The 27,275-nt window shown below is 46.7% G+C and overlaps 3 protein-coding genes and 1 non-coding gene across 6 annotated transcripts; all 4 read left to right on the top strand.

The window, feature by feature from the left end:
- The first annotated feature begins 799 nt into the window (after window positions 1–799).
- prkacbb (protein kinase, cAMP-dependent, catalytic, beta b) lies at window positions 800–10,355 on the top strand. 3 transcript variants are annotated; one of them, XM_060058161.1, is made up of 10 exons: window positions 800–1,141; window positions 4,667–4,722; window positions 4,853–4,981; window positions 5,499–5,597; window positions 5,682–5,764; window positions 6,077–6,203; window positions 6,311–6,406; window positions 6,984–7,106; window positions 7,310–7,474; window positions 8,328–10,355. In XM_060058161.1, the coding sequence occupies exons 1-10, from the start codon at window positions 1,096–1,098 to the stop codon at window positions 8,451–8,453; spliced, it is 1,050 nt and encodes a 349-aa protein (XP_059914144.1). In that variant the 5' UTR covers window positions 800–1,095; the 3' UTR covers window positions 8,454–10,355. The 3 variants fall into 3 exon arrangements, with proteins under 3 accessions (XP_059914144.1, XP_059914143.1, XP_059914142.1); XM_060058160.1 differs by having other exon boundaries at window positions 801–1,141; window positions 4,661–4,722; XM_060058159.1 differs by lacking the exon at window positions 800–1,141 and adding an exon at window positions 2,829–4,107 and having other exon boundaries at window positions 4,661–4,722.
- A 194-nt stretch (window positions 10,356–10,549) lies between these two features.
- On the top strand, window positions 10,550–12,759 carry exosc4 (exosome component 4). Its single transcript, XM_060058163.1, has 3 exons — window positions 10,550–10,816; window positions 11,427–11,633; window positions 12,216–12,759. The coding sequence occupies exons 1-3, from the start codon at window positions 10,646–10,648 to the stop codon at window positions 12,567–12,569; spliced, it is 732 nt and encodes a 243-aa protein (XP_059914146.1). The 5' UTR covers window positions 10,550–10,645; the 3' UTR covers window positions 12,570–12,759.
- Window positions 12,760–13,811: 1,052 nt separating this feature from the next.
- gpaa1 (glycosylphosphatidylinositol anchor attachment 1) lies at window positions 13,812–26,772 on the top strand. The gene is made up of 13 exons (XM_060058149.1): window positions 13,812–13,953; window positions 14,257–14,375; window positions 14,629–14,808; window positions 15,122–15,233; window positions 15,821–15,968; window positions 16,669–16,770; window positions 18,365–18,561; window positions 19,355–19,551; window positions 20,644–20,797; window positions 22,393–22,461; window positions 23,248–23,444; window positions 24,485–24,655; window positions 25,794–26,772. The coding sequence occupies exons 2-13, from the start codon at window positions 14,302–14,304 to the stop codon at window positions 26,035–26,037; spliced, it is 1,845 nt and encodes a 614-aa protein (XP_059914132.1). The 5' UTR covers window positions 13,812–13,953; window positions 14,257–14,301; the 3' UTR covers window positions 26,038–26,772.
- On the top strand, window positions 18,736–18,866 carry LOC132463727 (small Cajal body-specific RNA 8). The gene has a single exon (XR_009527128.1). It is a non-coding gene; the product is annotated as a small Cajal body-specific RNA 8 (non-coding RNA).
- Window positions 26,773–27,275: the final 503 nt, after the last annotated feature.

Here is a 27,275-nt window from a genome sequence, read left to right as displayed (position 1 = left end):
GCCTATAGAAGCAAATGCTGCAGTAAAAGCTCTTGAAAAATTGACGCATGAGATTTTCCACCCATCAATGGGGCTTATGGGTTGTTTGAACGCATCCATACGTTGATTGTATAAAATACCGGCGTTTTTATTTTAAATGGCCCACTATAGCATAGTCGGTGCCTATGTGGAAATTAATGAAATGTACACAGAACAATACACCTATATGATCGGGGTGTCAACTTGTTAATTTAATTAAACATTGTCCTATTTTTCCAATAACCCTGTCAACTAGATAATTAGGAAGAGCTTTTTTATGCCTTGCCTTGCCTTGCCTAACATATTTTGCAGTTCTTTTGTAAATACTTGTTATATTTATTACAATCATTGAATATGAATATGTAAACATTATTAGAGCAGTGTCGTTACAATAATGGCTTTTTATCAGAGTCACAAATGGGATGATATTTGCAAGTTCTTGACTGGTATGAGACTGAACAATAATAACAATGCATCTTTTTAAATCTTGCAAGCACAATATCAGAAAACAATACAAACAGTGAAAGTTGAATGCGCAGCTACTACAGACATACGCAGCTATAACATATACAAGAGTGGGCGGGACCAGTCTGTATTTTCCATAGACATTACGCATTACGCATGACCTTTACGCGTTTATTTAATCCATAAATGCAATTCTCCAGTGCATTTGCAGACATTCTGTGCATGATGCACTAGAACGCGGAAGAAAGTCCAGGTATTCCAAACATATCTCCAACCAATCAGAAGCCACCCTGAGTGCCGCTGGGGGGGGGGGGGGGGGGGGGGGGTGGAGGGGAGGAAGAGAAGCGCACAAGAAGTGACCGCTAGCTTCATGTCAACGCTATCGCGATCAGCAAACACACAACGAGAGAGGGACGGATATCGATTAAAAAGGACAGGGAGGCCGCTTTGATCGTCCTGGAAACAGTGGGATCCAACGCTTGAATATATGCATCGCGTCCACACCGAGAGGGTGACTACGTTTTAAAAAGGACGAGTTGTTGCAACCCCCAGAAACATCAGCTCTGCTTGGTGTCTCCAGCCAGCGCCATCTCTCCCGGTCCGGTGTGGACCATGGGGAACGCGGCCACGGCCAAGAAGGGCACCGAGCTGGAGAACGGTGAGCGATCCGCTCCGCTCCGGGGCAGGACGGGGGTGTCATGGTTTCCCCGTGTCATTTAATTAGTTTCCATCTTCTCCAAACACTGGGTAGATAGGGCTGTAGCGTTGGAGATATCCGTTCTATACTCTTAATCTGTAGCCTACAAACAGGCGGGGGTCTGGGGTGGTGGTGGCGGGGTGTGGGTACGCTCTCCCTTGGCCATATTCACTCCATCACAGCCTGGTAAACATTTGGACACTATATTATGGATCAGGCTTGTGAGTGTTGGTGGGATCGCATCTCCGGATGACCTGAATTGAGTGTATAACCAGCAGCAGTAGTGTCTAAAACGCTGTTATCATAAAAAAACCTTTGAGTTGTGAGGAGGGGGTATTTACCCTCTGAACCACCGGGAAAACATGATGTCCGCCCGCCCAGTCTACAGATGCATGCCCCTCCTGCACATTTTGTTTCTTTACCATTGTTTTTGTTTGAATTCTTTGGATGATTTTGGAGAAAATATGTGTTGAGTTGAATGCACAATGCGTAAAGAGGGGATGTCTAGCCAGCCAGCTAACATTAGCTGCAGGGGATTAGCCTTCACAAGGCCCAGTCAGTCCCCCTCTCTTGATGTTGGTGAGCTGGCCTTTCCGTGGCTAGCTGTGCAGCACATATGTGCTGCACAGATCGTCCCGGTAGCCCTGGTGTTTGTCTTTCTAAAGGTGTATTTGATTCACTTTTGTTGTGTTTTTCTTTCCCGACACCACCGAGATCAGTTGGTCGGACCTGGGTGTTGCCCATTTAAGTTCTTATCAGCCTCCAGCTAAAACTGGTTTTACATCAACTTTGTGCAGTTGTTTCCACTATCTGTTTATGTCAAATGCAACGTAATCCCAACTTCAAAACATGATATTGTATTTTTTCTACTTAAGTTTGACAGCGTCTACTTCCAAAGCATGTTGTGTCCTTGCCTACATTATCTAAACACAGCTGTGCCTCTGCAGCACAGTGACCAAATATGGAGAAGAAATGACAAATGCCTTCTTTCCATTCATAAAACTGGGCTCCACTACCGGGATCCCCTTTAACACTCAGGCATTCACAAAGTAAGATTTCTAAGAGCTTTAGTTTTGACATAATCTAAATGTTGTGACGGTCCTGTCGTGCCACACTCGCAGACAATATTATAATTGACCAGTAAAGGCTTGTCATCGCGACCTTCGTCAGAGGATAAGGGGTATTACAAGCTTTGAAAGGTTTGACGTAGCTGCAACTAGGCTAGAGTTAATTTGTGACGGTAAGCTTTGACGTGTGCGGGTAGGTGATGAGGCGATCCGGTTTGCTGCGTTCTCTGAAGTTTTTCCATTCTTTGATGGTGTTAGGATAGTGATGGCTTTGTGTGAATAGACGAATCACACTAGATGGGGGCATGCATGCACCATAGTGCTATCATCCAAATCATCCTTACAACATAGGGATATATCTTAGTTCAGAACATTATAAGAATGTTCAGAGGCAGCGGTGTTGCCAGCACCAAGCTGCTCCGGAGTTGGTCGCGATGGTTGGATCAGCACAGTGTCCCACTCTCGGTCATATCTTCACTGTGTTTAGGATCTGTAGGTTGTCAGGGGCTGGCTGTTTAATCTGGTTAAGCTGACCCTCTGCCCTGGGCTTGGGATTTGTGTGTGGTGAGTGCCGGCCACCCTCTCATGACAAACCTGGAGTTCCCTATATAGCAACTTGTGCTGTATGTGTTGCCTGTTGGCCTTCCATGCGTACCACCTATGCAGCGCTTTCCCTTATCGGTGCCGCAAATTCAAACCCACCGTTTTGGAGTTATCCGCGTGTTGTTGGCCACGTGATAAACAATGTGCTAGACCTATTTTACCAGAGGATAACTCAGCAACCGGTTTGCATTGAGTTGGTGTTCTTACAGACGGCATCAATGTCAGTAAAGGGTTGGTTCATAAGCAGGCATAATTTGCTGACTATTCATACATGTCTTTGAAATTCATAAGGAACACCATGTGATATTACTCGAATAATGGCAGGTTTGGCTCGGTATGAATTTGAAAACAAATCCTTTTTCAGTCTGGTATTTTAAGGGGTTAGGAGTTCCTATATCATCATTATCATGTGTCCATGGCTGAACACTCCTTCACTACAATCCCATTACAATAACAAAAATCGACGGCGTTAAATTTGTAGCACACAGGGGGACCCCAAAAAACTGAACTCGAACAATGAAATCTCCCGAGAAACAATGACCCAGTTATCCCCGTTGATCAGAAAGTTAATTAACAGTTAACCTTTATATGCCAACGGTCTGCTCTGCTGGAGGACCCCTGTCACGATAGCTGGCGTCCTTGTATCGAGGTCTGGCGTACGAGGGGTCCACTTCAGTTCGGCCAAACGGTCGTCCGTGTAAATGTCAACAGGGTCGGTGCATTTGCGTTTGAGATCCTGCCGTTGTGTTTTGAAACTGAGCTGTTACTGCTTCGCAAACCGAATGTCATTCAGTTTTTTGTTGGGGAGAGATTATGTGGAAAGTGACGGAGAAACTATATGGGTTAGATAGTACTAGGGCTGAGTGCTTTTTAGGATGGACCTTCCCTCTGTACTCTGCCTCTTGTTTTTATATCTGCTTGATCAAAATGACGACATGGCACGACTACATTGCTGACATTTCGACTGTTGATTGATATCTCTGGTTTTGTGAGTCGGTGTGAAACTTCATTAGACGCTACGGTCTTCAAATTGTTACACAGCCACGTCAAAGTCTACTCTGTCTGCACCGTCCTCTATGTCGAGGGGATGTTCGCTTCGTATACCTAATCACATTGATTGTCTCGCTTTACTATTATTATTTTTTTTAACACATGAAGTCTGTCAATATCTCTCTCTGTATCTCTCTTTTGGTATCGCCCGTCCGTGTGGGTGCCGGTCCTTCCTGCGTATCCCTGGTGATCTGTTAGAGACCTTTGGTAGGCTCCCCGGTCGCGCTGTGATAACTGGCCCAACCAGGTCTCCGTGTGCCTGTGTTTGATAATAACAAATGCCTGTTTTTGTCACCCACATCTGTCGGTCTGGACATCCACTGTCTGCCGTGTTTCCCATGTAATGCCCTTGCCTTTTCTTCATTTTTACGCCCTGTGAGTGTCGTAGCCTGGCCCTGCGTGTTTAGTACAGAAATCGATGCACAAGACACAAGAGTTCTGTTTCGCTTTGATCCGAAGCAGAATTAACTCTTTTGCATCATTTCTTACTGTTGTTCGCCTTTCCTGGACGTTGTTTGGTGTTGGTGTTGTCGTATCGTTAGACAAGTGAAAAGATGTTGTTACTATCCCGTTTGCTATTACATGCAGATTATTCTCTCCCCTTGTTTTCTCTCCATCGTAACTAGTCTGTCTTGAGCCTCACCACCACAACATTCCTATAGTTTGGTCTACTCCATGATACATCAATAAATGCCTAATTATGTGGTTGTAATTCTGGAACCAGGTTCTTTGAATGATTATGTCTCTCTCCCCTCTTCAGTGAAAGAGTTCCTAGCGAAGGCCAAAGAAGACTTTTTACGGAAATGGGAATGCCCGCCACAGGTGAGAGCGGGGAACGGAGGCCTTCTTGTATTTGCTTTAAGTCAAAGCGGTAAACTGGTTTGCGTGCGTCTATTGTTGGCCGACCGGTGCGCGTGTGTGTGTGTGTGTGTGTGTTTGTTTGTCTCCACAGAGCACGACGTGCCTCGATGACTTTGAGAGATTAAAGACGCTGGGAACAGGCTCGTTCGGGAGGGTCATGCTGGTGAAGCACAAGTCCACTGAGCAGTACTTCGCCATGAAGATATTGGAGAAGCAGAAGGTCAGTGGGCCCGCGTTCTGCTCCGTTTCCTGTCTCTTTTACCCTGGGTGCTGGGAGTTAATTACCCCATCACAATACCGGCACGGCGTCCTTAACCTAACTTGTGCAGAGGCTAAACACTGTGCTCCAAATATTTTGATTGGCACATGTTCTGCTTTTCGAAAAGCGGCGAATGTGTTCAAGGACTGCGGCCCCAGTGTGTGGAGAGCCGGTCACATGGTATATCGAAATGCAGCACTCTGCGTCAATGGTACTTCATGCTATGGTCAGACTCAAGTGGGATGGCAGTGAATTGGATCTTGAAGCGTACATGAGTGTGGCCCAAAATTGTCACTGAAATTTAGTTTCTTTTTCATTTACATTTTCTACATCCACATTGCACAAAGACAATATATCGGATTTGTTTTATGTGTAGTCTGAATATAGGCTGGCCTGAAGTGCTCTGGACTTTTGAGGACGATTTGGGATCAACCACAATTGATCCATGAATGGTCTTGTGTCTCTTTGGTCTGTTCAGGTGGTGAAACTCAAGCAGATAGAGCACACGCTAAACGAGAAGAGAATATTACAGGCGGTCAGCTTCCCCTTCCTCGTCAAACTCGATTATTCGTTCAAGGTACGGCGGCCATAGTTTCTACAGTATTATCTAGCCACACTGCATTTGAATAGCTCATCACTAATTGTATTCCGACGTTACTAGGACAACTCAAATTTGTACATGGTGATGGAGTACGTTCCCGGGGGAGAGATGTTCTCCCATCTAAGACGAATCGGCAGGTTCAGGTGAGTGAGTGAATAGTTCAGACTAAGGTGTCTGGCTCCTTTATCTATCCAATGTCTCCCTCATGATCTGGGGTAGAGCCGTGGACACCACGGTACAGTGCGAGTGTGTCAACGCTAGTGCTTGTTGTGACCTGTTTGTCGTGTTTCGCTACCTGAAGCACTGTCGTGTGTCTCCCCACACTCATCGCCGCGCCGTTTCTCGGCGGAGTCAAGTTCTGCTCAATCGTATCCATTGATTACCTGCTCGATGGTGTAACAGGCGGTTTCCGCGACACCTGTTAACATAATCCACCCTCCCTTTTTCCCCTCCAGTGAACCGCACGCACGCTTCTACGCAGCCCAGATAGTGCTGACATTCGAGTACCTCCATTCATTAGACCTTATCTACAGAGACCTGAAACCGGAGAATCTCCTCATCGACCACCAAGGCTATATTCAGGTCTGCTTGCGGTTTCTCGCTAAACATGTGGACTGCTGCGGTTTTTGTTCAAACAAATTCATATTCCGCCCAGGCGTGTAACGGCTGGTGCTCTCACTCCCCACCAGGTGACAGATTTTGGATTTGCCAAGAGAGTAAAAGGGAGGACTTGGACGCTGTGTGGAACACCGGAGTACCTGGCCCCAGAGATCATTCTAAGCAAAGTAAGCCCCTCTCCAGGGACCTGTGGTTTGGTCCAAACAGCCTGCAACACAGGGTCTGCAATGCATTCAAGCCTTTCTCTACGTTTTTATTCGATTTGAACAAAGTAGATGCGGATCGGGTCGCTTGCTTCACACTATGTGATGCCCGTCAGTTCTAGAATAGATTTTAAAATCCTCTTATTGGTGTTCAACACACTCATTTGATGAGTGCCCGAATACTTGTCAGACATGCTCCTTCTAGATCACTCAGGTCCTCTGGCCTTTGAGTTGTTCCCCGGGTGAGGTACGAGACCGTTGGTGTCTACGGTCCTCGCCTCTTGAACCGCCTGCCGGAGGAGCTGAGGGAATCACAATCTGTCAACACCTTTTTTTAAAAATCTTAAAACATACCTATTCAGCTCAGCATTCTCCTCAACCATTTTATTCATTTCCATTGCATTGTAAAGCACCTCTTTTGCAATTTTGCATGATACGCGGTACATAAATAAGGTTTGATTTTAGATGTATATTTCACATTGTGATAATAAAGTAAGGTTTATACCTGTTTCTGTGCTGTCCTCTTGTTTGTGGTGTGTAGGGCTACAACAAGGCTGTAGACTGGTGGGCCCTTGGGGTCCTGGTTTATGAGATGGCCGCCGGCTACCCGCCTTTCTTTGCAGATCAACCTATCCAGATCTATGAGAAGATTGTTTCTGGAAAAGTAAGTGGTTTCGATTTTTTTTGAAAATTGTCATTGAAAATAATTGTTCCCCTAAGAAGGAACTCTACAATAGGCATAGCGTACATTTAATACTAATCATTTAGCCCCCTGTTCCTGGGTTTTTATGAGCAGCCTGACTTGCGTTGAACCCATGCTCTGTGTTAAAACCGCAAACATTGTTCATTTATGCGTGTTTCCTTTAGGTGCGATTCCCTTCCCACTTCAGCTCTGATTTAAAAGACCTGTTGAGGAACCTGCTGCAGGTGGACCTGACCAAGCGCTATGGCAACCTGAAGAACGGCGTCAACGACATCAAGGGCCACAAGTGGTTCGCCACCACCGACTGGATCGCCATCTACGAGAGGAAGGCAAGTGGCTCTACGTTAGAGCACCATGGATTCATTACTAATTGAGTTGGCAATGCTTTCACTTTATTTAAAAACAACATTGAATTCACATAGTTTTTTAATTATTATACTACAGAAGTACACATGTCAGTATAACACAATGGTTAGTTTGCCTTACCTTTATAATCTACTGTACAATTCCACTTATAAGGCAGCACTGTTTTGTGTCCAAATATCTTGAATGTATTTTAAGGATGAGCCTCCCGCCGCCATATTGCTCTTATGCTGGCGTGCCATACGTTCTACCAGACTCTTGAGTCTGCAGGCTAATCTACATTTAGTTTAGAGAATTAAATGACCAATTATGTCTCAACTCATGCTGATGCTTGTTTGATTTCTGATATAATCCGCAGAAATAAGTTTCTATAATGCATTAGTCAACATTTTATTACTTAGAAACCCTGTAGCCAGAAAAGCTTGAAAAGAGGTTTGACTTTACCTGCCAGATCATGCAAATTAATAGATTTAGGTAAAATTATTTATTCACAATATTTGAGTAATTTATTTCATATTTGTATGTATTAATTAAATTAAAAAAATATATACCGGTATATGGTCTGCTCATTAAGTGTGTGTGTGTGTGTGTGTGTGTGTGTGTGTGTGTGTGTGTGTGTGTGTGTGTGTGTGTGTGTGTGTGTGTGTGTGTGTGTGTGTGTGTGTGTGTGTGTGTGTGTGTGTGTGTGTGTGTTCTGCGTCCCATTCCTCTCCTCTCCATCTCACTCGATATGATTATTATTTAATGCTTTATTATAAAGTACTGTCTGACTTGGACTGGAGCCGCTTTGAACCCTTTATGTTCCTGTCCCTCCTGCAGGTGGAGGCCCCGTTCATCCCCAAGTGTCGGGGCCCCGGGGACACGAGCAACTTCGACGAGTACGAGGAGGAAGAGGTCCACGTGTCGCTAACGGAGAAATGCGGCAAGGAGTTTGCCGAGTTTTAAAGATACGAGAGCGTGGGAACATCAGGGCTAAAACACATAAAACACACGGCGGAACCACGGCGCTCTTCAAAAGGACTCTGGGAAGAAGAAGAAGAAGAGAGAGCAGAGACCGACGTTGTTCACGTCTACTACATTAACCCCTCGATTCCACACCGCTGAATGAGGTCGCCATGATCCACTTTATACTTTTACTACTTCTAGTTGATGTTGTGCTCCCCTTTTTAAGATGTTTTTGTTTTACTTTGAGAGGAGAACTCGGGCCGACGCCCGAGTTCACACCATTACAGAATTATGTGTCCAATGATACACACTAAGGGCGACGCGCATCGCAGGCCGTCTCATCCTTCAATCAAATTTGTAGATAAAAGTATAAGAATATATTAATCTTGATACGTTTTGGCATTTCTTTTTAAAATCAGGTTTGAAAAGGTTACTGAAGAATGATACTAGGATGTGGTGTATGATATGGGATTGTTATTGTTATCGTCAGATTTCTATATGATGATATAAATATGTTGAAAGTGCTAGACGCTGGCACCTAATGTTCAGAGGCTAAAAGGGAAGGCTGTTGCAGAGGGTGTGCTTGAGTCAGTCCTGGTTCACACCTGTACGAGTTTGGCTAAAGGCAGAGGGTACAACTCATGGAGGAAAGAGGGAGATATATATATATATATATATATATATATGAGAGAGATTTTGAGTTATACTTTTGTTTTTCACCCTATAAAACAACCAATATATCATGTTGGTATGATGCAAGACAGTAAGTTAAATACTGACTCATGATTACTTTTATTTGGAACATTGCTATTGCCATGAATATCCTCAATATTGATGTCCATTCTGGGGAAAATCTACATTCGTAATGTGGGCAATTCTACAACTTGATTTAAATGTTCAAACGCTTTCCGTAACTGCCTCTTCTATGTCAAATATATATGTATGGTCAGCCCCAGGTCCGGAAAATTGGCCGCGGTAACGTTCGTTCGAGCCAATTGCAGAGCAGTGGTACTGTGTCCTACGTGCATATCTGTCCGTTCTGTAAGACACACGAACATGTTGAGTGTTTCAAAGCATGACCAAATAGAAAACCTAACAGAAGAAGAAGGGGTGTCTCCCCCTCTCTTTGCTTTTGCCTTAGAGAACCATGTCCTCAGACCCCCCCACACACATCAGTTCACTGCCTACTCTTAGTATTCAGACTCAGCCAACAATAGCCATTGCACAAAATGACAAACCGTGTTACAGGAAGTAAATCTCAAACTTTGTTTTGTTTGGGTCTTATTGCTATGTAAAAAAAACTATGTAATTTGCTGTTTCACAAATGATTTTTGCCGTGTCTACCATTATATTCACTCTGTTCCTATAGTCTGTCTGCTTATAAAAGAGAGTTTGATAAGAGTTTTATGAAGCAATGTGACTCCAGTATAGGGGAAGAAGGAGACTAAATCCTTTTTAAGGATTGTAGAGAGTAATGTAAAGTTCAACAGTTTAATGTGTATAGGATTGCGGCTCTGTGCCTCAACGTTGTTTGTGAAGTATTGCAGAAGTACACTCTTTATAATACTGTTAACATGAAGATGTTTTTTCAATCTTCTAAGACAGAATTGAAAAATGGCATGTCTTTTTTTCCCTCTCCTGTTACCAATTTGTTCCTTGTTTGTTCCAATCATTTTAAAGAATGTAGATTTTCAACTTATAGGGATGCATCTTTTGGAGAAAATAAACCTTCAAGGTACAAATGTCCTCACAGAATAATAGGTCAAAACCAGACTTCTCCTTTGTACCACATTTAATCCATTCATTGTTTTAACTCATAACATGTGTGTATGCATTGTTTCATATGTTTTTATTTATACACATTAGAGATGCTAATAAATTTTATTTTTAAAAGTGTCAAAATACCTGATTTTCCAGTTACTGTCACTGATGAGGTGAATACTCAACCAAAGTTATATGTAAAACACTTATTATATTACTGATGTGATAAAATCAGTATAACCCTTATAATAAAGAGAAGCACCTTAAAAAAACAACATATACATTGATTGCTATTCATTTTGTTAAACGGGAACCTCAAACCGCACTTGTCCCTTTGGACCTACCGTACCGCCTGTAGACTTATGGGTAATGTAGTACCAGAAGTGGGCACATGTGTTTTTGTTTCCCCCTCATTCAATTCTTAAAAAAAAATGGCAGGACTTGAGCTCCTCTCGGACCAGGGATACCGCCTGGATGGGAGAAAAGCCACCGAGCTGCGGAAAGTGCAAGCACGCATGGGAGTCTTCGCCCAGGCGGACGGCTCTGCGTACATAGAGCAGGGCAACACCAAGGCCCTGGCGGTGGTCTACGGACCCCATGAGGTGGGTAGAGAGCAGAGACCCTTAACGTTAAGGCCCTGGCGTTGGGGTATGGACCCCATGAGGTCTGGCGGTGGTGTACGGACCTCATGAGGTGGGTAGAGACGGTCCACGGTCAGCTAGCTGCCTCGGTCACACGCACTGGACCGTTGAGAGGACTTGATAGGAGCTAACGTTAATAGCAGGCACGTCACATGCTGTTCACCTACCAGACAATATGACTTCTTGAGTTGTCAGTGGAGTGAAAGTGCTGAATGATTTTTGCGTGTCACCAGCTGACAATATCTGAACTTAAACAATGCACTTTTTGTACTACTGTGTGTCGGTGTGGAGTTTTGGGCTTTGCTTGCAACTTTTGTTGATGGATCCAATGAGGTCTTAACATGGTTATGTATGATGACGTGATCCAGTTATACATTGCTAAATGTAGGCACAAGCTAAGAGATGCGTTACTTCATGAAGGTGGGAAAGAGGCAAGGTGTTGGATCTGCCTTCTACAGCCAGCTAGGATAGGCTTCATGGCCTGACCAGGGGTGAACGTACAAAGATGTACCAGCGATCGGTGCCAAACACGACCAGCAACAACAGTGTCCGGTTGTATTTCCTCCCCCAGATGCGAGGCTCCCGCAATCGAACCCTCCACGACCGAGCTGTCATCAACTGTCAGTACAGCATGGCCACCTTCAGCACCGCGGAGAGGAAGAGGAGGCCGCACGGAGACCGCAAGTCCACGGAGATGAGCCTCCACCTCAAGCAGACGTTTGAGGCGGCCGTGATGACCCAGCTGTACCCACGCTCACAGATAGACATCTACGTCAAGGTCGAAGCACTTTCTCATTCCAGCAATTGTCATGTTTTACATCGGTGCTTCAAAGAGAGGTCATCATATCACTTACTTGTATTAACTGATGCAAATATGTTGTACACATACTGATAAGATAAAACTATATTATGATGCAATACAATACAAGATACATGACAATGTAATACCCTAACCCTAGTGCTAAGGAAAAAACTAAAATAGATGCTAAAGTAAATACAAACAATATGAACAGTAACACTAACCCTATAAATAATAAAGTGGCCTAGTGCCAGTAATTCTTAGTATATTAACGGTCCCATATTATACCACCAGGTCTGAGTGTTATTAGCCGTTACAAGCCGTTTTGAAAATCTGCCTCTTCCTGTGTTTTAGTGACATCACAAGTGGACGTGTCCACCTAGATCTATGACGGATAGAGGAGCATCGTTTGCAACAGTCCACTGGGCAGACTGCTCTATCAGCGTACATCTAGGTGGACCTTTTTAAAGTGTGTAAATGCATAGTAGACGACGTGTGACGCGTCAGTACAAGCGTTCACTCCAAACATGTTTTCCAAACGTCTCACTCCCCTCCCACCAGGTGCTGCAAGCCGACGGCGGCAACTACAGCGTGTGCGTGAACGCGGCCACGCTGGCCATCATCGACGCGGGCATCCCCATGCGGGACTACGTGTGTGCCTGCACGGTGGGCTTCGTGGACGAGACGCCGCTCGCCGACCTCTGCTTCGCCGAGGAGAGCGGCAGCTCCCTGGCCCTGGCGCTGCTGCCCCGCGGCGGGCAGATCGCCCTGCTGCAGATGGACGCGCAGCTTCACCAGGACCACCTGGAGGCCCTCATGGAGGCGGCCATGACGGCGTGCAAAGGAGTGAGCAAGGTGCTGGACGAGGTGGTGAGGCGGCACCTGCAGGAAGTGTCCGTGCTCACCGGAGAGTGAGGCGGCGACGACGGAGAGGGGAGAGGACTTTGAGGCTTTGTTGTTTCCGGGGCCATATGCTGGGAGAGAATACGGGACCTCGGTTAAAAAGGAATTGACAAATGTTTGTGTTTTCATCATGTATTATTATTTCAATTCTTTTTTTTTATTTCCACTGCTACATAAATAAATCATACTTTATATAAAAGTGCTTTTGACTGAGGTGCATATGTGTTGTAGAATGTGTTGTGTGTCGCAATCAAATCTATTGCAAGATTTTAAGATTTGCCTTCCACAATGTGTAGCACCTCTGGTGTGTGCTACATGTGTGTATAATAACTGATCCATAGCTTTATTACAGCCACTGATGTTAGAGGGCTATTAAACGGCTTGTTGGCTTTCAAATGTATATCCACAGATGGGTTCAGTGATCCTACCTCAGGTATGTGGGAGCTCTTTGTGTTCCCCTGTTCAGTGTGGTGTTGAGTCTAGATTCAATGACGGTATTTCTCTGGATGTTGCTGAACATAAGGCAATGGACGTGGCTACTGAGTCCATTGAGGGATCAGGGAAGGAATTCACAGAGTGGTTGGTTTGGACTCTGCAGCCATGGCCCGGCATGGTGGGGGTTGGTCGGCCGTCCAGATGTGGAGGTGATGGAACAGAAGAAAGGTTGTTGAATAGGATTTTCATGGGTGGAAGTATGTGTAGAGCTGGTGGGAAACTAAATGGTATTGTACAGCAGTTTGAATTGGAGAGCGGGTTGGTCATCTTGGGGAAAACTTATGTCCCAAATGAAGAAAGAGATTAACATGGAATGGCTGAGTAGGATTCTGGGGAAAATGGGCAGGATTTAGAGGATTCTATACAGGGGCGTAGCCAGAAAAAAAAGAAAAAAGAATCCTGAACGGAAACGGTCTAAAGAAAGAAATATATGCACTATTAGTTTGATCTAACTTTGACTTATCATTCTTATTTAAAGTGTTATAATCCGACGTTCTGAATAAATATTGCACTTAAAATACCCCCCTCGACAATCAAGTGCCACCCCAAATATAACGCTGGCCACAGTAATAAAATCCTGGCTACGCCCCTGATTCTATAGTAGTCGGGGCATATAGGCCTATAACTCGTATATTAAATTATCTTTTTATTTATTTGTTATCGTTTATTCTTAGCTAGAAATCTGCATTCACTTGGTCAACCGTAGGGGGCAATCGTAAACAGTAAGTAGTCCAGGCGCCCAAGGTAAAGAGAAAGAAGAAGAAGGCTGTCAGACGTCCTTTGACATGCGCATGTCCGGAAGTCGGTCCGCCGAAGCAGTGGTCCTCCAGGAAAAAGGAAGGGGTCGAGGAGTAATGCTGCAGCGGTGGAAACGGATCTCGTAAATGCAACCCAATATTCGGTAGGAACAGTATTCTTAAGATGATATATGTTAATATTGAATTTAGATAATACGGCATGTATTCACAAATTGGCATTTACTATGGCTGGTAATCGTACACAGCGCCACTTAGCTTAGCTTTCCACCTTCCGACCAATCGATACGATGACAATGGCAGCCGATGATCTCCACCAAAGCATCGATCCCATTGACATTAAACGTGTATACAATGGCAACATTATTGCTTTTCGTGCAGGGTTGATTGTAAAAGTAAACGTTCGCTGTGAGTCTGTTGACGAGGTCGGTGTATCCTGTTTTCCCCAGATCCTGACACTGCCAATGCGAGGGGAGTAGCATCATCACAGCGCCATGGGACTCCTGTCAGACCCCAACAGAAGGCGTGCTCTGATCGGCATGCTCACCCGCCTCAATGCCCCGATCTGGTGAGATATCACGTTTTTGTTTTTTTTTGCCTTGCACCATATTTTGTTCCCCCATATACATACCAGGAAATTTTATATTTTCTCTGTCTCGGTTACTCTCCCTTTCTTTGTGTGCACAGATATGTCTGTACTTATTAAGTCATCATTTGGTGTATCGTTTCGGAAATGCTGTGGAAAAAATTAACAAATGTATAATAATTCTCTCTCTCTCTCTCTCTCTCTCTCTCTCTCTCTCTCTCTCTCTCTCTCTCAGTATGATCTGCTACATGGCGGGCGTGGCCTGGTTCATGGGCCTCGCCTTCGAGCCGTTCACCCTGCGGACGTACATGTCGGAGAACGCCATGGGCTCCACCATGGTGGAGGAGCGCTTCCCGGCGGGGGAGCGGGCGCTCGCCACCGGCCGGGAGTTTGCCGCGCATAAAAAGAAAACGGGGTAAGGGTGAGACATGGCCTCTGACGGGATATAATGTATGATACAAGATGTATGATATAATGTTGGTCGCCGCCTCAGCAACTGTAGTTATTATTTATTATTTAATTTTCATGTTTTTTTTGTGATAGAGTGAGACAGACAGGAAGGGATGGGAGTTAGAGGGGAGGACATTCAGCCCAGGACCACAGGTAGGGTCGAGCCCATGGTGGCTGCGATCAGGACTGAGCCGTAATGGTACGCGCTGTACCCGCTGAGCCACCGGGGCGCCCCTCGACTATCGTTGGAATTAAGACGGCCCTCTGTTGTGTTTCAGAGGCATGCCGGTGGACTGGCTGGTCAGGACCATGCAGGCTCGAGGGCTGGAGGTCTACACGCAGCGCTTCTCCCGCAAGCTGCCCTTCCCCGATGAAGACAAGGAGAGATACGTGAGTGCATTCATTCATTCAGGGGTTTTCAGCAGACGCTTTTATCCAAAGCGACCTGCAACCGTTCATCCACACACCAACGGCGCAGTCAACCATGCAGGGCGACAGCCAGCTCGTCAGGAGCAGTTAGGCTGAGGTGTCTTGCTCAGGGCCACCTCTAATCTCTGGTTGACTGGTAACCCTCCGGTTAACAGTCAACCAACTCTACCTCCCGAGCTTAGCCGAACCCCATAAGAGCTGTGGTTTGTGGTGGTATGCATTTATGTGCGTCTATATGTGGTGAGGGGTTGGGTTATTGTGACGTCACAAGTGGGCGTGTCCACCTAGATGTACGCTGGGTAGTTCAGTCTACCAGCCCACCCAGTGGACTGTATCAAACGTTGCTCATCTATCCAGCAAACATCAAGGTGGACACGCCCACTAAAACACAGGAAAAAGGCAGATTTTCAAACGGCTTGTAACGGCTAAACGTCACCTACCCACAGAGTACAACCACATTGTCGATCTGCTGCAATTGGATCTCGACCGAGAGGGAGATCCATAAACGCCCCCCCCCCCCCCTCTTCTGTCTCCCTCTCCCCTCCCAGATGGTGAAGGGAACCAACGTGTACGGGATCCTGCGGGCCCCCCGGGCCCCCCGCACTGAGGCCCTGGTGCTGAGCGCGCCCTGCAGCCCGGGGAACGAGAACAACCAGGCGGTGGGCCTCCTGCTCGGCTTGGCTCAGTACTTCAGGAGTGAGTATGTTCCGTTTGTCTGAGAGGAGGGACGGTGCAAACTGCAAATGGTGCATTTATACAGCATTCAACCAGCGGCCACTCAAAGCGCTTTACAATACTGCCCGACATTCACCCGTTCAAGCACACATTCACACACCGACGGCGGTTGTCAGCCACGCAAGGCGACAGCCAGCTCGCCTGGAGCGGTCAGGGTGAGGGGTCTCGCTCAGGGACACCTCGACACTCGGCTAGGAGGAGCCGGGGATCAAACGAGCAACCTTCGGGTTACCAGCCAACCCACGCAACCTGAGCCACATGCGCCGATGGTGATACATGTGGTATCACCATCAGCCAAGATCCAAGATCCAAGAGCTGTATTTGTCACATGCAGACAAGTATACAGTGAAATGAAAAGGTGCCAGTGGTGCAGAAGCAGTTTGACATAAGATGTATATTATGTATACACTCTTGAGAAAATGCAGATCAGTAAAAAATCTATACTGATAGTTGTATACGTCTTTCTTTTTCATATATATATATATATATATATGATGATAATTGTATAAGATACAACAGGATTAAAATAAATAGCAGAGCAGTAATAAATACACAGCACTGGTATGCATTTGCATATCATCAAACATGAATGCAGTGGCCCGCAACACTTCCTGGAGTTTCCTGATTGGTTGACTGTTTTATTTTTTCTGCTTTGCAATAGGTCAGATCTATTGGGCCAAGGATATCATCTTCCTGGTCAACGAGCATGACCTGATAGGCATGCAGGCCTGGCTGGAAGGCTACCACCACACCAACACCACAGGTAAGGGCATGCATATACAACGCTGTTACCTCGCCACCACATTAGCCACTAGGGCCCGACCGATATTGATTTTTGAGTGCTGATGCCGATTATTTTCAGAGAAAAATTACGATTACGATTTAATCGGCCGATCAAAAAACAAAACAAAAAAAAAAAAACATATAAAACGTAGTTTTTGATACCTTAAATATACTTTAAACACTTTTGACGAATATGTGAATTGAATGCAGAACCTTTGAGTGTTTTAGAATACATTTACAGTCAAAAATGAGTGTAATGTAAAATGTAAAATAAATAACTAACTCCCAATGTGCTGCGCTCGTGAGCAGTGACTAACACGTGCGTGCTGAGCAGTATGGTCTCACCGTTAGAGTCTACAGTATAACAAATTAACATGGCCTGGGACCTAAAGAAAAACAGGCACAACATGCTCAAACAACGCGTCTTGTGTACATTGGTGAGGTGAGCGCGCAGCTGCCTGAGCGAGCGTGCTTTCATGTTGTATGGTAAAATTCAATCTCCTCTTTTTTACTCCAGCTAAAGTTGTTAGTTAGCAAGGCGAGTAGGAGCGCAATCTGCAGGATACTAATCGCAATAACATTTATAAAAATAAAATAAAAAAATCGGTTGTAATCGGCGTCTTTTTGGCCGATGCCGATTATTTTCAAAAAGGCTATAATCGGCCGATTAAATCAGCAGGCCGATAAATCGGTCGGGCCCTATTAGCCACCACACCACAAAGGTAGCTGAGCTGGGCACGGTTTATGCAAAGTCTGTATAATCCGTTCACACACACACACACACACACACACACACACACACACACACACCTAGACACACACACACACACACACACACACACACACACACACCTAGACACACACACACACCTAGACACACACACACACCTAGACACACACACACACACACACACACACACACACACCTAGACACACACACACACACCTAGACACACACACACACACCTAGACACACACACACACACGCCTAGACACACACACACCTAGACACACACACACACGCCTAGACACACACACACCTAGACACACACACACACACACACCTAGACACACACACACACACACCTAGACACACACACACACACACCTAGACACACACACACACACACCTAGACACACACACACACACCTAGACACACACACACCTAGACACACACACACACACACACACACCTAGACACACACCTACACACACACACACACACACCTAGACACACACAACTAGACACACACACACACACACACACACACACACACAACTAGACACACACACACACACACAACTAGACACACACACACACACACAACTAGACACACACACACACACACACACAACTAGACACACACACACACACACACACAACTAGACACAACTAGACAACTAGACACACAACGAACACACACACTCACTCACTCACTCACCTCTACACTTACACACACACACACCACTACACTCACATACACCACCCCCCCCCCCCCCCCCCCCACCCTTTATCTAATCCACATGGATCATTCCTTCCCCCAACACCACGCCCGGTCCTCGGCCGCCCCAGGCATGGACTGGTCCCCGCTGCAGGGCCGCGGGGGCTCCATCCAGGCCGCCCTCTCCCTGGAGCTCAGCAGCGACGTGGTCACCAGCCTGGACCTGGTCCTGGAGGGGCTCAACGGCCAGCTGCCCAACCTGGACCTGGCCAACCTCTTCTACGCCTTCTGCCAGAAGATAGGGGTGCTGTGCACCACCCAGGGCAAGGTAACGGCCCCCCGGGGTCAGAGGGCGGAGCGGGGGTACGCGGGGGTTCGCTGGTCGTTCAGGGCGGTTGGCACACGCCCTCGTCCAAAGCCACTTACAATGAGTACGTTTGTCCGGAGAAAGAGAAACCACGATATATCAACGGCGGTTCAGTAGGGACGTTCATAGGAGAAGAGGGAGGCGGCTGCCTGGACGGGGCTGAGCCGTGCGCTGCCCGTCACCAGCCCTCCCAAGAGTGACCCCGCTCTCTGATGACCGTGCGGACCTGAGGGTCATCCCCACGGACAGATACGGAGCGGACACGCCTCTTGCTTCCTCAAAATCTCTGAGGAAAGCCCATTTATTTATTTGAACACAAGCTTGGTAGCAGACGTCTTCATGCCTACAATGGCTGTGTGAGAACTGGCATTCGAAAATGAGGTTTTAAGTGTCAATGAAACGATGGTTTCTTTCTTTCTGTTCCCCGTGTCGAATAAAAAGAACTGAAAAAAAGGTTGTTCATAGAACCAAGTGCAAAGCACTAATAAGAATCACTTGGTTAACCCATTCAACCCCCGCATGCAACAAAGATAGCCAGGATAAGACACTACACGATGCTAAACACTAAAAAGACAGCTAGGATGAGAACATGCAATAAGTGCGTACATTTAGTGGCAGGACGAACAACATGTAGAACAAACACACAAATAGTTATTTTTCACGACGAAAATAAATAAATAATCCTCAGCGAGTTGGAAGCCGTGTCGGTTTTATGGACGTCCGTCTCCTCTTCCCCCCTCGCTCTCCGTCGCAGCTCCCCAGGAACGACTGGGACACGACGTCGGGCTACAGCCACGCGGTGCAGACCATGATGCTCATGGTGCTGAAGCAGGCCAGCAGCCGGCCCTGGGGCGACCACGGCCTCTTCCTGCGTTACCACATCGAGGCGGCCTCCATCAAGGGCGTCAACAGCTTCCGCCAGTACAAGACGGACGCCACCACCGTGGGCAGGTGGGCACACCGCTTCTGAGGTCTTCGGTTGGAACTGCGTGTTTATGTCTGACCACTAGAGGGCAGTCTCTTCATGTAGATTACTTTTATTTGTGGTGCTGTCATGCCAAATTTGTTGACGTTGCCAGGCAAAGGACAACTGATTACGTAAGGGTTCTCCGTTGCCGGGCAGGTTTCAAAAAACATTCGCGCTCATGTTGCCAAAGATGAAATAACATAATATAGATAACGGATCGCTAGATAACACTTGTTTTTACTTTATATTTGTATTGTATTGAATTGTTTAATCAAATTTAGCAAGTAAAGTGAGTGTTTAAAGCATGTCGAGGACGAAATAGCACAATACAGATAACGGACAAGTGCGAATGAACGAGAATGTTCGTGAACCTTTCACGTCATTCGACGCGATCGTCGGTTGCCAGGCAACGGACGACGCGATCATCTGTTGCCAGGCAGGTTTGGAATGGATTACGTATGGATGACGCGCCCGGTACAAATTTGGCATGACAATGCCCCCAATCACAGGTAGTCTCAAAGGGCTTAAAAAGGCGTGTATAAGTGACAGCCCCCTGACCATAACCCCCCAGAGGGAAAGACAAAACTCCTTAATTGTGGGGGAGTGGGGGAATCCCTCCTTCCAGGGATGATCAAGAGTGCATGGGTGCCATCTTTGACATGCGTGCATAAATACTGTACATGCATGCAGGCAAAACAAGTTTTCACCAGAACTCAAATACATTTCAAATACGCTCCCACAGAAAACCTTTAAAAAAAACTGTCTTAGTATAGGGAATAGGTGCAACAATAGCTGCATTTTGCACTAGAATCAACCGTAGCTGGTACCACTACCACTTGATCACTTTAAACTTCTGCCACTCCATTTTTTTTTTTTTTATAATCTTTTATTTTCTAAACCTGCAATGTGGCTGTTGAGGTACCAAGCAAAAATAATTATACCTTTTGTGGATGTACTTATAGGTGTACAACAAGAATGTAACAAAAGCAATTGTGAATCCGAAAAGTGATGCTAACAATCCAGATCGGTGCGGTTCTAATGAGATTCCTGCGTTTCATCCGCCCCTCCGTCGCCAGGCTCTTGGAAGGAATGTACCGGAAGCTGAACAACCTCCTGGAGCGCCTCCACCAGTCGTACTTCTTCTACCTCATGCCCTCGCTCACCCGCTTCGTCTCCATCGGTTACTACATGCCGGCCTTCGGCCTGCTGGCGCTCATCCTGTTGCTTCGTGTATCCTCCCTCCCTTCCCGACTCTTTGCCTCCCGCGTTCCCAACTCTGGCCTTTTGGTTTCTGGAACTTGTGAAGCTGTTGTGGTGAAATATTTATTGATGTCGTCCCACTACATTGAGGGGATTTAGAACATACTTTTATCCAAAGAGACTTATGCCGCTTTTCCACCGCACATGTAGCTCGACTCGACACGACTCGACACGACACGACTCGACACGGTAGCAGCACGGGTGCTTTTCCACCGCAAAAAGTACCTCCTGGACGTGGGCGGGGTCGGCTGCGCGAAAGGGCCGTGACGTATTTGTGTACGCGACGCAAACAACACATACGCAACCCACACATGGACAGAACCCACATAACAACAATGGAGGACATCGATCACATTACTATTATTAGCTGGCATGTTGAAGAAGTTGGAGAAGTGGAACATGTTGGCTGCGGCGCTGCTATGGATGTTACCAGCACGGTTGCCATGTCGCTCTCGTGACTTCGTCACACTCTCTGGCCAATCAGTCGCCGGCCGTCTGCCGACGTCACCTTTTAGCATCGGCTCAGCTCGCTTGGAACCTAGAGCGAGTAGGTACTAGAAAAAGCAGCCACTTCAGGTACCAGATACCATGGTACCGCGGTGGAAACGCAAAAAATGCGAGCTGAGTCGAGTCGTGTCGAGTCGTGTCGAGCTGGTACCATGCAGTGGAAAAGCGGCATTAGTATAAGTGCATTTGTCAGAAGAAAGAGAAAAAACTATGTATATCACTGTCGGTACAGAAATGATCTTCATAAAGCCAAGTGCCAAGCAACAATCGCTAGGGTAACCCATTCCCCATATACAACAGAGTTAGCTAGGATAAGATGCTACACAGCTAAGTACTATAACTAAGTACAACATGCAATAAGTGCCTACATTAAGTGCCAGGGTTAGCCACGTACTACATACTAGGGATCGACCGATACCGTTTTTTTAGGGCCGATACCGATGCCGATATTTTTTCATCAGCCTTAGCCGATACGCCGATACGGACTTTCTTGAGCCGTTTTTTTTTTTTTTTTTTTTTAAAGAAACATTTATTGAACTTCAATATAAAAAACAATATTTAACAAACAGGTGAAGTAGAACAAGTAAGAACAAGTAGATGAACAATATTTAACAAATAGTAAAAACAGGTGAGGTAGAACAAGTAAGAACAAGTAGATGAACAATATTTAACAAATATTAAAAACAGGTGAGGTAGAACAAGTAAAAAAATAAAAAAATCGGCGAAAATCAGCCGCGTATCGGACGATACCGCTACACGTAAAAAACGCGAATATCGGCCGATAATATCGGCCGACCGATATATCGGTCGATCCCTACTACATACCATTAGTAGGAGGGGTATGTTGCTGATGCGTGATGCATTGATAAACACCCGATTCAAACATCTCGTACTGCTACGGCTACCTTGACCAGTGTGCAGTTTTTTTGTAACTCGTGAAGCTGCTTAGGTGTAAATATTTATTCAGGATGTCCTATGTATGTTGCTTATGCACTGATGAACACAAGATTCCCAGCTCTCGTACCGCCATTAGCTGCCTTGACCTTGAGCGTGTCCAGGCCTTAGACCTGTGGGTTCAACTGTCCTCCCCGCCCACCAGAACTACAGAAGACGGCGTCGAGGTGGTGGTGAGTCAAACCGGTGTTTTTTTCTTTTATCTCTTCTAAAGGCATGTTAAGACCGGTGTCTCTACTTCACTGAGAGGCGCGTCGCGGTATCTGGTCCTGACGAACTGTACATGCAGGTTCAACCAGCCACTTGTGGAAAGATTTGACCATTTGGCGGGAATCCTATTCATACGCTACATGGCGCTACTATGGCAGGTTAAGGTGCATCCTGTGCACAGATAAACCATGAGTAGCATTGTGGCAGCGGATGGTAACACAACTGCTTTCTACTACTTAATATTCAGTCATTCCTGTAGTATTAGGGGAGGCATGTGGCTCAGGAGGTAGAGCGGGTTGGCTGGTAACCAGAAGGTTGCTGGTCTGAGTGTCGAAAAAGACGCCTCACCCTGACTGCTCCAGACGAGCTGGCTGGTTGACACTGCCGTCGGTGTGTGCGTGAATGGGTGAATGCCAGGCAGTATGTAAAGCGCTATGAGTGGCCACTGGTTAGAAAAGCGCTGTATAAATGCAATCCATATACGTTTTAATAATTATGTTGATATATATCTATATTGCTGTATAAGTTATGACATGGATATATTTTATGTGTATTCAGTCTACGTGTTTCTTTTCATTCATTTTTCTTCCGCTGTACAAAGGCAGTCCATCCAATTTTTAATGGAGTATTAATATTAATAATGTTGATATATGAATATTACTTTATAAATAACATGAATCTATTTTATGTGTGTTCAGTATTCCTTCTCCTCACCCTGTCCCCCGCTGTGCCCCCTCTCTGCCCCCCAGCCCGCCAGCCCGGGGGTCCTCTCCATCCTCACCCCCCTGGTGATCAGCCACCTGACGGGCGTGGCCCTCTACACGCTGCCCGTCCTCTCCCAGGAGCTCGCCGTCGAGCACTTCCCCGTGTCCGAGACGGAGGCCGTGGTCCTGACCGCCATCGCCATCTACACGGCGGGCCTGGCCCTGCCCCACAACACACACCGGTAGGGGGGGACTCGAACCCGCGATACACACCGGTAGGGAGGGACTCGAACCCACAACACACCGGTATGGGGGGACTCGAACCCGCGATACACACCGGTAGGGGGGGACTCGAACCCGCGATACACACCGGTAGGGAGGGACTCGAACCCGCGATACACACCGGTAGGGAGGGACTCGAACCCACAACACACCGGTATGGGGGGACTCGAACCCGCGATACACACCGGTAGGGGGGGACTCGAACCCACAACACACCGGTAGGGAGGGACTCGAACCCACAACACACCGGTAGGGAGGGACTCGAACCCGCGATACACACCGGTAGGGGGGGACTTGAACCCGCGATACACACCGGTAGGGAGGGACTCGAACCCGCGATACACACCGGTAGGGAGGGACTCGAACCCGCGATACACACCGGTAGGGAGGGACTCGAACCCACAACACACCGGTATGGGGGGACTCGAACCCGCGATACACACCGGTAGGGGGGGACTTGAACCCACAACACACACCGGTAGGGAGGGACTCGAACCCGCCACACACACCGGTTGGGAGGGTATCGAACCAACAACACACCGGTAGGGTGGGACTCGAACCCACAACACACACCGGTAGGGTGGGACTCGAACCCACAACACACACCGGTAGGGTGGGACTTGCACCCGGGACAAGGGGTCCACTGACGGGGAGAGAGGATCGAGCAACCCTGTGGTGGTGAAGGTAGTGAACCGCAGTGTTTTGTTCATTTATGTACGCCCTACGTGTATTTATGGTCCATTTCAGGATACACGTCCTTCTATGGTCATCAATAAGGACCTATGTCCATATATGGACACAGATCCTTATATGGGTCCTTATTGATGACCATATAAGGATATATAGGATGTATAACATCCAAAGCAAAGGGAAAAGTAAAAAAAGCATGATATCACCCCTTTAACTCAAACTGCACCGTACCACAGTGGCCTCAACTGCCTGACCGCCTGCATGCCTGACCGCCTGACGGACCGTCTGCCTCTCTGACTGATGTGTGCAGCCTGCTGGCGGGCGAGGGCACGGAGCAGGGCTGGAAGGTGCTGAAGCTGGTGGCCGTGCTGTACCTGGCCGTGCTGCTGGGCTGTACCGCCCTCATCAACTTCTCCCTGGGCTTCATCCTGGCGCTCACCCTGGTGCCGCTGGCCGCCTTCATCACGCCCCACGTGCCCAAGTGAGTATTCCCCCGAGTGGGGTCGGTTACTGGGTGTTAACGAGCGCCTAATTAGATTAGATACAGCTTTTATTAATCCCCCGTACCCAGCCCAGCCTAAATGCTAAAGTAAGGACAAGAAAAACAGAACAAACAAACAAACAAACAAACAAACAAACAAACAAACAAACAAACAAACAAACAAACAAACAAACAAACAAACAAACAAACAAACAAACAAACAAACAAACAAACAAACAAACAAACAAACAAACAAACAAACAAACAAACAAACAAACAAACAAACAAACAAACAAACAAACAAAACCTTTAAAACCAATTAAAGGTTGTATCAGCGATGTTGGGCGAAGTCACTTCTAAAACTATCATGAACGCAGCCTGCTTATGGGGCGGGCAGCTAGCGGATCGGGAGGAAAGATCAGATGAATGTGATCATTTATGTTTCGGCCTAGAATCGCTCATACAACCTTTTTAAAAGTAGGATATTGTTGATTTACATTAACTTGGAATGAGCCCTCTGTCTTTAGTGGAGGGTTCTCTTCCATGGGGGGCCGCCATTTTTGTAAAGTAGCTTTGAACAGTTATATGGTCATCAAGGGCCCCCCCTTCCCTTCTAGGGTTAGGGTTAAGGGGGAAGTCGGTAGGGAGTATCAACTCCCTACTGTACATTGGTATCCGATGAGGATACCAATGTTATCCTCATCGGTAGACTACGACCCATTTGTGAGTCGTTCTTTAGTGCCGTCGCCGTGTAGGGGAAATGAGTGTGGATGCTTTGCAAAAGTGGAAACGCCTACTGGCCCGTGACACAGTGCAGGCGACCGCGGCCGTTGGACAGAGTGGCGTGAGGGGTGGTTTAGTTCTGGATAGCCGCTATTTAGTTCTGGATTCTACACACAGGACTTTTCAATGATGGACTGATTTGAAATATATTCTTAAATATTTTTATTTTAAATAATAAAATGTTTTATTTTAAATATTTTAAGTGCTTTTGTCGCAAAAATCTAAGTTTGTAGTTAAAGTGTCCTTTACCAGGAAAAATAAATAATATATATTGCATGTTAAACAGGACCTGTTGACCTAACCGCTCTCCCCCCCTCTTCCTCCCCCCCCCCCCTCTTCCTCCCCCCCTCTCCAGGACGCTGTCTGCCGTCGTCATGGTGATCCTCAGCCCGGGCCTCACGCTGCTCTTCGCCGTCTTCTTCTTCCAGGAGCTGCAGGAGACGCCGGTCACGCTGCAGGAGGGCTGGATGCTCTACCTGTCCGTCATCTCCCAGGGCATCCTGGACCACGCCCTCTATGGCTCCCTGCTCTACCCCCTGGCCGCACTGCTGGTCTACCCCTGCTGGCTGCTCTTCTGGAACATCCTGTTCTGGAAGTAAGGCGCCGAGGCTCCAGGAAGGGGCCTCCGTTCACGGGGCGACCTCTGCTACTAGGGGTGGTGGGGGGGGCCGACCGCTGTGCTACGAGGGGTGGTGGGGGCCGACCTCTGTGCTACTAGGGGTGGTGGGGGGGCCTAAAGGGAGGGAGGGAACCCTCTTGGAGGTGTCTCTGCGCCCCCCCCCCCCGCCAATGGGAGCATGGAACCACACGTCCACCAGAGGGTTTGGCGAAGACAAAAGTCGGCACACATTCAGATTGTAGGCCACTTTAAAGCGGAACATCCAGGGAGCTTCAAGCTGAGGATTCGGTGATTGTTTTTATAGCTTGAGGTTCTGTTCACGCTCAACCTTTTTGAAGGCTTTTTAGTAGAAGGTTTTGTTTTGTTTTTAAAACTCAAAACAAGGGTGAACACTTGGATATGGTTGCATATAAGGGAAAGGTTTGGGATTGTGTATGGCTTGTTTCTGTGGACTCTTCATGTAGTAATGCACTGACTTTTATTTATATTAAAAAATATATTAAAAAGGGGAACTTAGAATGCATGGAATTGTTGAATGAACATTTGGCGGCGGTTTGATATTGGGGTACGGACAAATGGTCAAGCCAAACATGGAATGTGGTTAATTGTTGGCCTTTTGAGAGGTCTGTTCAAATGACACCACAAATTTTTATATTGTTTTTTATAACCTTCTGTTCTTATTTATAAATGCCTAAATAAACTGAATTGAAATCGATATTGACCATGTGCTTGAAGGAATCAATTGATTTTGAAACCAAACATTCCAACGATAAAGCATACCACAAGGTACAAAGTAAAGCTCCATCCTCTGAGACCTGATAACGCACCCATTTTGGTAACGATAACAAACCTAAATGCAGCAAACACGATTACTTGGCATGGGCCCCGTTTCCCGAAAGCATCGTTGGTAACGAACGTCGTGAAAACGCTCGTATCTAACGAGGACTCCAGGGGTACTCGACTCGTATGGGTGCTAAGAGCATATAGCCTACTTGCCTCAGTGGCGTTGTCACACTAAATTTGTACCGGCTGCCAAATTTGTACCGGGCGCGTTTTATTAAAACACATCCAATACCACGGAATGTCCAGCTGGCGCCACTTCGCAATACCCCAAAACTGGTTGCCGCCGTTATATTACTCATAGAATACTGTTAGATTTAAACAGCAAAGACAGAGACCTGTAAGAAGTCAACAACATAATTTATTGCAGCAATTTAA

The sequence above is a fragment of the Gadus macrocephalus genome, chromosome 8, assembly GCF_031168955.1.
Source record: "Gadus macrocephalus chromosome 8, ASM3116895v1".
NCBI classification, from domain to species: domain Eukaryota; kingdom Metazoa; phylum Chordata; class Actinopteri; order Gadiformes; family Gadidae; genus Gadus; species Gadus macrocephalus.
Note: the sequence above shows the minus strand (reverse complement) of the source record. Positions and strands in the feature narration are given on the sequence as shown.